Below are 12,092 nucleotides of genomic sequence, written 5' to 3'. Positions count from 1 at the left end.
AGCAGAGAAAAATTGGGCAAAGAAGATAAATATAGAAGAACTGAAAATATCACGTGATAAAATAATGGAGTAAGAAGACACCAGGGAGAGATAAACAGGTATATAATTAATGCCTGGGTGTTTTCTGAATAAAGCACTGGATTACTTTGGATGCTCCACTTTGTTATTATAGCACATGCATTTATAAATAAACCTAAGAAGTGATATAATTTGTTGGATATAAAGAGAATCCATGGACTTTGAAATCAGCTGGTAACTAATGCCTAGCAGGTACAGTTCAGTCTTTTTTCCCAAATCCTCCATAGTAGATGTTCAGAAATGTTAAGTATTTTTCCTTAACAAGAGTGGTGCAGGCAAGGAAGATGACCTATGGACCTTAACTGTATTCATGGGACTATACTATACATATACATATATATATATATATATATATATATATATATATATACATATATATATATATATATATATATATATATATACACACACACATATATATGTGTGTACATGTATTCCAAAAAAGTATGAAGTATTCCAAAAGTCTTATCAGATTTAAGTTTTAATACCTTTCTTTTTTCTTCCTTTCTTTTCTTTTTTCTATTATCTGTCAATCTATAACTTACATAGATGATAGATATCAGCATAGATAAAAATATGTGATGTAACGCTATATCTTCATATATCTTTCTATCTACTTTATTGTTTTTGTTTATAACCATTTCTACCATAATGATGCCTCTCTTGGTTAACTGATGTTGGTTTAAGGTTCTAAATTTAACAACAGAAGAAAAATAATTTAAATAGGAATCTCCGGTATAAAATAAGATTACTGAGTCCAACCTTGGTACAAACTATGTAGATAATGAGCATTTTCACTTCTTATACACATGTAGCTACAAATTTATATATGGAAATAATATACTCTTCTCTGTCTGCACAAAACAATAGGACATCATTTGGTGAAGCCACAGGATTTCTGGATCCCTTGTCCTTCTAGAAAATGGGGACATTCCTTAGTTATCCTCCTTACGGAGTCAGTGAAACATTCTAAAAAGAAATTCTCTAGATAGTTCAGTTTCATGGAAAGCCAAACACCATTTCAAAAATGTCCTGTAAGATACAAGATTCTGCCTTTTGAAGGCAAAAATAGTTATTCTATGATAATAAAAATCCCATTAAAAAACAACATTGATGCAAACAAGAAAGAAAGTAGGGAGGAAAAAATACAATTTAATTACACTAATTTCTTTAACAGAAAAACCTACCCAAGCATTTTCAGTAGAGTGACCTCTTTATTTTCCAAGTTGTATCAAATGAAGAATTTAAAGAAAAACTATTGCTTTAACTGAAGAGAATGTAATCACCTCCATGATAGTTTTTTCCCTTAAGCCTTCTCCTACAGTCTTACCCCTCCCCAAACCCTTAAGCAAGAAAGATTTTACTCACGGTCATTGCATTGATTCCCAGAGTAGGAAGTCATGGAACAGTCACAGGTGAAGCCTTCCCATTGCTGCATGCAGACACCTTGGTTGGCACATGAATCTTCTTGGCAGGTGGTGCTTGGTCCTGGTAATGGAGATCAGAAAAGGAGAGGGAGAGAAAGACAAGGGAGAAAAAGAAGGAAGATAAGGAACTATACTGTTCCAAGAACAAGAGTATGCAAATTCACTATTTTCATGCCAAAAGACAACCCAATCAATGTACAGCACAACCACCCAAAATTTCCATTCTTGGTCATGCAACAAGAATTCAGGGTCAACAAGAGACAACAAAGACACACGCAGCTACAAAATGTTAACTGTGACACACAAAATGAAAAAGAGGTAACTGGTACATTGTCACTGAGGCAGGCTTCGCAAAAAAGCTTCATCTCTACCATTCAACTAGACAGGCAGATAATCTTATACTGTCTCATGCTCTTTCTAGGCCTTTCAGATAAGGATTTCTATTTTAATAATACAGAGGTAGAAGAAGTACACTTCATAAGTCCTTTTGCATCTTGAGGGTGGGAAGTTCGTGAAAACTGAAGTATAAAATTCAGAGGATGATGCCATTTTCTCCATTAAGCCCTCCCTGATTCTTATGTACTTCCCTCTACTCCTCAGGTGAAACCCTTCTTTTTCTCCTCAAGTTTTCCTAGATCACTTTGTCTGGAAGTGTTCCCCGACCCACTTACAACCTTGTATATGGCATTCATCTTTACATAAGTTGTACCTCACCAAAGAATTGTAAATGACTAGAAGGCAACTTGATAAGTAGTGTAGAGACCAGAGCACTGGACCTGGTGTTAAGAAGATCCAAGTTCCTTCTCCACTTATTTGCCTTGTAACCCTGGGCAAATCATTTTAACCTCATTTTAACTCAGTTTCCTCATCTGTAAAATGGGGATAGTAACAGTATTTACCTACCAGGGTTTTTGTGAGGATGAAATATTTTTAAAGTGCTTTGGAAATCTTAAAATGTTATATAATTACTAGCTATTTTAATGTATTAACTTTTCTTTTCATCATCATATCCCCAGAAGAATCTTACATATGTGAAGCTAATAAATGTATATTAAATTGACTTGAATAATGACTTCTTGGAGCCTGGTAGAGAAAAATATGGGAGAAACCCATATTTTCTCCTATGTTAAAACAACCTGTATTTAGGCCAAATTTTAGATTCCTTTTAACCATTGTGACTTTTCTCATCCCCATTCCTCTCCAGTCTGATGTGGAAAAAAATAATGTCCTTTGAGGGGATACTTTTGTAAAAAAAAAAAAAAAAAAAGGAAGGAAGGAAGGAAGAAAGGAAGGAAGGAAGGAAGAAGGAAGGAAGGAAGGAAGGAAGGAAGGAAGGAAGGAAGGAAGGAAGGAAGGAAGGAAGGAAGAAAGGAAGGAAGGAAGAAAGAAAGAAAGAAAAAGAAAAACCTCCTTAAGACTCAGGTGGATGAAGAAAGGAAAACCCCTCAGGCCAAATTTAATTTCCTAAAGAGGCTTGGGGGGATGGTAGAGGTGTTTTCTCATTCCACTAATTAAAGTCTATAGGAAATCTTCATTCATTTAGGATTATTTGATTAGGGTTAAGAAATTTGTCCATTGGCTGGTGTAAATACTAGTCTGCGTTGCTAAAAGTATTCGTATGGCAGAAACAAATTTCAAAATTTCTGCACTTACATAAACACTGAGCTCTAAGTATGTGGGGTCACGATACCTTTCCAAAGAAAGCATCATACCCATAAACATTACTATCTTCTGTATTACTTCACTTTTTTTTTTTTTTTTTTTGCCAAATGGGGAGATCAGTGTTGCAGACTATCCCTCTTCAGTCAAAGCTATTAAGACAGGAAGTGAGAAAGCTCCAGACAGTTGAAAACAATGGGAGAATAGATCAGCCTCTGGACTGCTCTGGTTCTCATTGGCAATTACATGCATCCTTGTAGGGATGAGAAAAGGAAAATGGTTATGTCCCAATGAGTCCTAAACTTGAATATTGTGTGATATAAATTTTGTTAACAATGACAAATCAGGACAGCTTCTTTCAAAGGATAAAATCTTCTGAGAAGTACCCAGGGCTCCCTGGCCAAACAGCTCTCTTCAAACAATGGATTGGTAATTTGATTGCATAAAAGAAGCACAAGCACATGGCCTACTTTTCCTTGATACCTGAAGGAAAACAAAATAATTTTTCATGTTTTGGTTGATGCTAAATTACAGATCCTTTTCTCCCTCTCCTCTTTACTCTGCCTACTTACATCTTAACCAAAGTAGCATTAGCAAACACATAGGGCCCTTTTTAATACCAAGTGCTTTACAATATGTGATTTCCTCCAGTCCACACAACAGCTCTTCAAAAGTAGGGGCTCCAGGCATTATTATTTCCATTTTATAGATGGGAATCCTGAGGCTCAAATGGTTAAGTATAGTGACTTGCTTATGCAGCAGTGCATCCTTTCAGGTCCATCTTTAGTGCCATCTTTTCCAGGATAACTATAGATAATATCTCTCTCTTCCCAATTGTCCATTGAACTTATTTTCAGCAGCATAAATTATTGGTACCTAAATATATGCGAATAAACAATTTATAAAATATATTACGTACTGAATTCTTTCTTCTTCTCTATCTAGTTGTTTTGTATGCACATATCTTATCTCTCACCATAAGTTGTAAGAATCTTGATGACAAGTACCATGTTATATATCCTCATCTATGGCTATATCTATAATAACTTTACAGCGCTTAGTGCCGTACTACAAACATCGTAAAATATTTTAAATTGAATTGAATGGGAACCAACCCTGAATTTTCTGAAGATGTTATTTCTAAAGTCTAGGGTTGGAGATCAGGGTGAGAGAGGAGAAAGGGGTCAAGGGGGAGTAAGGGGCCTGCAGATAAATGAATAGTTTAACTCTGTCAAGGGTACATAAATCGAACGATAGGCTATTAAAAACCCTACAATGTGCCTCTAATACAACAAATGAGGGTCTGGTTACATGAGTCTCAAAGCTTTCAAAGGCTGCATGCTGTTATAAGCAGAAGGCAATTATTTAGAGGAAGAAAGAGCAACCACTCTATACATGGTTTAAACAAAGGGTCAATTCCCAGTCAGAGATAGCATGGCATGTTCGCCTTGAATTCAGGAAGTCTTGGGTTCAAAGCCTGCCCCTGTTGCTTACAAGGTCAATCACAGTGCAGGTTGCTCATGTATTAACATTATTTCCAGAATAAAACAGCTCCCAAATTCATCTATTTCTACCTCACTTTCTTATTCTAACACCAAAACTTCTTTTCTGAATGTTCAGAGGTATGATGCTGCACGTCATCTTTATCAGTCCTCATTTCACCAGATTTCTTCAACTGATTCGGCAATGATTTGATTCATATAAATACATGATCAATTGACAATACTTGTTAGCTGTTTACGTAGATGTGTGAGCATAAAGAGACCAAAAAGCATGCCAGAGAATAATGATGTTTTAATATCTTTGCAATAGTCCCAGGGGAAAAATAGGTATCAGGGATGTACCTACCTATATCTTACAACATACAATAAGTATGTAGAAGTCAGTGAAGGCATAGGGATGAATCTTTATTAAGGGATGATGTCATAAGTAAAACAGGACATCTGGGTTCTGATCCCAGCTCTGTCACTGACTAGTTTTTTTATCTTGGGCAAATACCTTAACTTCTCAGGCTTTAGCTTCTTCATCTATAAAAGAAAGGTCCTGCCTAGAATCAAGGGTTCTTAACCTGGGGTCCCTCAACTTGTTTTTTTAAATATTTTGATAATTGTTCAATATAATCACTTTTTTCATAATTTTAGGTATTTATGAACATTATTCTGAGAAAAGGTCCATAGGCTTCACCAGACGGCCAAAGGATTTCACTACACACAAAAAAGTTAAATCTTGACCTGAATGATGATCCATAAGCTTGTATATAATATACATTTAAATACAATAAGAACATATATCCTGAACTAGATACAATGTTAAAGTAAATACTTCCACTATATCCATGATTTCACTGTTATGGATATTCTTCCTTCTGGTGCAGGTCACTCCTCCACATCTTCTTACATTGTACCTATATCTTCTTATAATCTTCTATAGAGACGCTATCCAGCATGTTGGTGGCCATTCTCCAATTCTTTTAATATTTTATGGACCCACAAATAATCGCACTTGCCATCCATTTTCCTTCCCTCTCGTTACTGATTGCCTCATCTCTTTTTCCAAGCATTATGGATAATGTCTATTATACTACTTCTCAGATATATTGCTGTTGGTATGATGCTGTAGCCTCTTTAAACTCCTATGTGTCTCCTCACCACTGCTCTTTTGATTATCTGTGATGGTGATTATTCTCTGTCTCTGTCTGTCTCTGTCTCTCTGTCTTCCTCCTCCTCCTCCTCCCTCCCTCCTTCCCTTCTTGCCTTCTCTTTACTAATACAACTCGTGGCCAATTCTGTAATTTATAATCCTCCAGAGTTGCCTAGGGGCACTGAGAGCTTCAGTGAATGGCTGGGGATTACATGACCATTATGTGGAAGAGGCAGGGCCTGAACCCAGATCTTGACTTTGAGGTCAGACTTCTACCTCCTGTGCCTTGCTTCCTTTCATATAGCTCAGGCTCTGTCTTTATTCATATCTATATAATAATAATAATGGTTAACAATTTCTATAGCACCTATTGTGTGCTAGGCATTTTACAGATATTATCTCATTTGATGCTTAAAACAATTCTGTGAAGTCGGTGTTATCTCATTTTACAGTTGAGGCAACTGAGGCAAACAGAAGTTAATTGACTTGCCCATGGCCACAGTTAGGAAGCATCTGAGGCTAAATTTGAACTCAGGTCTACCTGACTAGCACTGCACCACCTAGCTGACAGAAAGAATGACACTGCTCTCTATCTCCATCTGTGTCTCATAATGATGGGGCTAATTAAACAGTCTGCTTACCTAACTGCATTTTACAGTCTGGGCAGTATGTATCTTCCATTTGATATGTTTTGGAAGGCTAGGCATGACCATGATCATGACCATGATTCTCATTGAAGAAATCATATAATTTAGTGGAATTTGACGTAACCAGCACATTGTCAAAAGGAGTATGTGAAAAACTTTATTGTGTACAGTTTGGACTTGGAAAGGCATATCCACTCTGACACATAGAGCCACCTTCAAGTGAGCATGTGTCTTTGTGTTTAATGACTCATTTGATATTGTATTTAGCAGATTGTTCAACAAATTTATCTCTGATTATATCCATCAAAAACTCTTGTATGATTTCAGTATAGATGTAGAACAACACATTGGTTTTAGGAGAAGTTTTAAGGCTCTATTTTATCCTGCTGAGTTACTTTAGTTTTGTAAATTAACAAATACAATTAGATATTATATTCTTCATACCTCTCAGTCAGTATTCTGCTATAGTAAATTACATATTAAAACCCGTCTGCAGCTTACTCTTATTTTCATTAAGGATACCCCAACTTGATAGCTACACTATTTTCACAAAGATTATATAGACACTAGAAGGAAGTCATATAGACAATATTTCTGGTGTCTCCTCAGTGTTTTTCTTTTTAATTTGTTATTTTTTTGAAATCTCCACTCACCTGAGATATATTGAAAATTGATCCTCAAATGCCTTTGAAATCGAATCAATTCCAAGTTAAAAGGCAACATTTATTAAATGTGTAGGATGTACACTTCACTAACTTCCCACATGCATATCTTTTGTACATATTTTTCAGGGCCACTGCATGAGAAAGAAAATGTCTTAACTCAAACTGTATATCTATTTATATTGTTGGGGAATAATTTTCACTTTAGATGCTCTGTGTATATATTTGAGTCTGATTACTCCAATTTGGAAGTTTCCCAGAGACTCATAAATTCAGAGCTGCAATTATACTCACAAATCTGTGGAAAAGAACACATTGTCTTCAGAAATTCCAAGTATTTTACATCATTGTTAGCATTTTTTAGGTCTCAGTGGCTTTTAATCTTAATTTATATTACACCTTGTTCCCTATGGTTCTGATACATTAAGGAATATGGTTTATATAACACAAGTAAATGAGAGTAGTTGGCGATAATTTGTTTAATTTCTTTCAAAGACTTTTGGCCAAGTACTAAGATTTTTAAATTGACCTTTGTAATTCACTTCATCTCAACTTATTTCTCTATAAATAAACAGATAGAATTGGATGATTCCTAAAGTCTAGAAATAATCTTAAAATGATACAAATTTCCTTGAATAATAAGTATATGTGATAACCAAGTTGTAACATCCAAATGTCATGGTTCAGATATTGTTAAGATGAAGCAAGATAGCCGTAGAAAATTTAGTACATTCTATTTCACATATATTTGTTGTTCTTCTTACAATTTAATCTATAAATGTTCTCAGCATGATCTGGCTTATGTAGTTTCATGCCAAGTTCTCAGTGGGCTAATTTTCATTTTAACTGATTTTTATTGCTTTGTGAGACTATATTGTTAATAATCTTCCACCATTCTGTGATCATTCTGCATAATGTTTTGCCAATGAATTTGTGCTCTAAACTGTCACTCCTTTGGATTCCTCTCTCTCTCTCCCCCCCCTCCCTCCTTCCTTTTTTCTCTCTCTCTCTCCCCCTCTCTCTCTCTCCCTCCCCCTCCCCCTCTCCCTCTCCCTCTCCTTCTCCTTCTCCTTCTCCCTCTCCCTCTCTTTCTCTCACAAGGAGATCCAGTCTTCCTGGCCAACACAGTACCTGGGTTCGTTTAGCCTCCTAGCTGTGGCAGCTGTTTTGCACACGTTAAACTTTGCAAAGACATGATGAAAATATGAATTATAGTCTTGACTTTTGTCCATTTTCAGTCAGGGTAAAAAGCTAATTTATTCCATTATAACATGATTTCAACAAGTTATAATTAGATTTCTATAACTGTGGTTATAGAAATAGAAACTATGGTTTTGTGGATGATGTTGCTGTTGTTTGTTAAGTTGTTTTCCAGCTGTGCCTGACTCTCCATGACTTCACCTAGGGCTTTCATGGCAGAGATATTGGAGTGGTTTGCAATTTCCTTCTCCAGCCCATTCCACAAATGAGAAACTGAGGCAAAGAGAGTTAAGTGACTTTCCCAGGGTCACACAGCTAGTAAATATCTGGGGACACATTTGAATTCACAAAGTTGAGTCTTCCTGATTCCAGAACCAGTACTCTTACCATGGTGCCACCTGGTCATTTTGCTTTCATCTTAATCTCCTTTAAAATCTAATTTGGTTATGATTTTAACCTTTGCACTAACCAGTCAATAGCCTTATTACACTGACGTAGAAAATTTAACTTTTAATGTTTTGTTTTGTTTTTTTTCTACTTACCGCATCTATCACTGAATCACAAAATTTAAATGTTGGAAGGGACCTCTGAGATCATATAATCCAGCCATTTTTCATTCTAGCAACTTTCATTCTTATCTCAGATAGTTTTCATTATGTGCATTCATGAAGATTCTGAACAGATTTTGATTCTTGTATTTCTTGATTTAGAACTTAATTTCCCAATATAATTTTCTCTGCTTCTCTATGCCCACCTTTCTATTGAAGACATCAAGTGTAAGCATATGTGCACATGTACACATTTGCATGTATATATGTGTATATGTATGTACATAATACACATAGGCTTAGTTTTGAGGACTTTGTCAAGTACTCCCTAAAATTTCTTTACTCTTTCATCCTTTCCAGTAGGTACTGGTGCATAAATTACAATTATGCTCGTGCTAGTATCTTTACTTATGGTGTTGACAACTACAACAAGGTAATACAGATAGATGATCCCTAAAATGATGTTGCTCATTGCCTTTTGATATACAATAGTACAGTTTCAATTTCTTTGTTTTCCTCTTTGGGGAGAACTTGGCAGCAATACTGCTACGTCTTTATATTCTCCTATTTATAGAAGGAATGTTGCTTATTCTCTTCCGTAGAGCATCTGCCCATTGATTCTTAGACAAAAAGGTCATATGGCCCTCTTCTGATTTATTGTTATGATATGAAGATGACCCCTAGCTCTCACTGTACCGGTGCAAAACAAGCCCTCATAATCAGTTAATCAGTCAACAAGTTTTCATCAAGTGTTCACGACATGAACTATGCTGGGTTGACACTGACAAATTCCACCAAAATCGACACAAGTCTGGTAGCAGCTTTACTCTGCTGAGTAAGAACCAAACTAATACAAAAAACTCATCACATAAGAAGTTTGGTCACTAACCAATGTTTTTTTGGTCATGTGAAAGCATGAAAATGATAAAAAATAAAAAAAAAACCATTTTGCCATTCTTTCCTCTGTACCTCCTTCTGTTTCTCTAGCAATGAGGATGGAGTGGCAAGATGGAGAAGGGTGGGACACAAATTAAGAATTCAATGGTACTTAGAAGATTAACAAATATAGTGAAAACAACCCACAAGCTCTGAGGTAGAAATGGAGAAATGAACCTAAGTCAGGTGATATTTTAGGTTGCATAAACTTTTTGTAGGAATTTTCTTAACCTTTGATTTTTCTTGAACAGAAGAACAAAACGGTGTTATCTTTGGCTTAGGATACTCCCCATGAGTAAACTCCCTCTGCCAATGCAGACTGGCAACTACTCTGCAGTTTCTAGTTTTAGAGAGTTTCCTGGGCACATGGAGAGGTTATGTGACTTGTCCAAGGTATATGAGATGGCCCCTGAACCTAGGTCTTTCTAACTCTGAAGCCAGTTCTCTACCAGCTACATCATGACTTCTTACCTTTGAAATTGTATTTTTAATTGTCTATATTCTTTAAAATATGATTTCCCTTAATGTATTTCTACAGGAGCAGATTCACTTCTAATTTGTAAATGACATTTTTTTAAGTTCTCATATGACCATACAAACATTTTTAATTCAGAAGAGCCAATGGGAAAATGATTATAGACATAGTCCCATTCCCTGATATTCTAGAGGAAAAAAATAAATCCTAGGAAAAGAAACTGGAACTTCTAAGACATCAGCATGAAGAGTCACTCTTTTAGATCTTATTTAAGATCACTGAATTTACTTTTTGGCCACTTCTCTACCTCTCTGAAGTGCAAAAGTGACCACAGCCTGACATAAAAATTACATTTAGATAGTCTTTCACTTTGTCCTGGTTTAACTTGGATATATTACTTAAATGTTTCTTGGTTTTACTGAATCCCTAAACTACTCTAAAAATAAATAATTAAGGATAGAGAGACAGGGTGGCATAGGAAACAGAGAGGTAACTCTGAAATAAGGAAGACTTGAGTTCACATGCACTGTCTGACACATCCTGGCTTTCTGACCCTGGGCAAGTTTCTTAACCTCTAACTATTCTAGGCAGTTCTCAAAGATTTTAAGTGGCAGAGTGGGGGTCTCCTCATCCTAGAGTTTCCGAAAACAATGAAATCAGAGGTCTAGTTCCTACTATCCTTATTTAAGGGTATCCTAACTCAAAAAAAAAAAGTAAAAATATTATTTTAAAAAATAACAAAGGCTTGTTCCTTTCCAGAACATTTATAGGGGCATGAAGGAGGGGGTTAAAATTGATAGAAATAAATTGGGTAGGATATATATATGAGGTAAAATGTAAAGGTCCTAGTTCACTTGTGGACATGGCAGCCTTGTCCAAATGCACATTAATAATAGGTACAGCCTACCTGAACAACCAAGATGAGTATAACTGCACAGGTAGCACTCTTACATTTAATTTAGGAAGCATGTGCAGTACAGCACAAGAACGAGAACAGATTTTATTATGTTTACACATGTTCTTTTGTCCTTCCTAATATCAGGATATTAGGATCTGTCAGAAAAGTGCCTATACTCCTACCACTGAGAATGGACTGAAACTCCCTGGGGTAGTAAATCCTTTCTGAGTAGTCATTCCTCATCCCCTCTGCCAAAAAGCAGTCCTTTTTTTCTGCATTTGGACAAACTGCAAAGTACAGTTAATTAACAGAAATGCCTTATTCAGATTTAGAGAAGTTAACTTATGCTCTGAAATTTCCCCATTTTTAGGTGGTTGCTGCTCACTAAGGGGCAACATTCTCCGACTGACCTCCCCTTGATCATTTGAACAGTAAGTCGTCTTAGGACATGAGCAGACAATGATGACCTTGATGAAGAGCAGGAAGTCTAAGCAGCTTATTCCCAATAACACATGCTCCATTTGAGCAGAAATGTTTTCATCTCTCATACTCAGGCCAAAAAGGAAGAGAGAGACATCTATGACTGAAATTCATGTTATGAATGATTCCATGTTATCATTATATGAGTAGCTGAGAGATCAGATCTTAAATAGTGCGCAATGAAGTCAAGTTTGGCCTCCCATCCCTCTGGAGGTCAGGTAGCTCTGAATATCTACAGGGAAAAAGAACCTGCTTCACAGCCAGGAGACTGTCAGTCCTGACCTGCCTTCTTGATTAGGCACCTCTTTGATTATAAAGAGGGCTAAAGGTAGACAATAAACCTGGATGGCCTGGATGACCAGAGAGGAAAATCAACTCAAGGTCAGTCAGTACAATAGTCTGTGTAATGGTATTACCTGAAATTTCTATTAGTGGTTTACTG

The 12,092-nt window shown here is 36.1% G+C and overlaps 1 protein-coding gene across 1 annotated transcript in view; it reads right to left on the bottom strand.

Annotated features, from left to right (window-relative positions):
- Window positions 1-584: 584 nt before the first annotated feature.
- The window catches only part of LOC140513941 (neurexin-3-like), a 46,634-nt gene continuing 35,126 nt past the window's right edge, over window positions 585-12,092 (bottom strand). Inside the window, exon 5 of the mRNA XM_072623895.1 lies at window positions 585-1,566. Coding sequence (XP_072479996.1) covers window positions 1,439-1,566 — 128 coding nt within the window. The 3' untranslated portion in view covers window positions 585-1,438. The remainder of the gene's footprint in view (window positions 1,567-12,092) is intronic.

This window comes from Notamacropus eugenii, chromosome 7 (assembly GCF_028372415.1).
Source record: "Notamacropus eugenii isolate mMacEug1 chromosome 7, mMacEug1.pri_v2, whole genome shotgun sequence".
Classification (NCBI taxonomy): domain Eukaryota; kingdom Metazoa; phylum Chordata; class Mammalia; order Diprotodontia; family Macropodidae; genus Notamacropus; species Notamacropus eugenii.
Note: the sequence above shows the minus strand (reverse complement) of the source record. Positions and strands in the feature narration are given on the sequence as shown.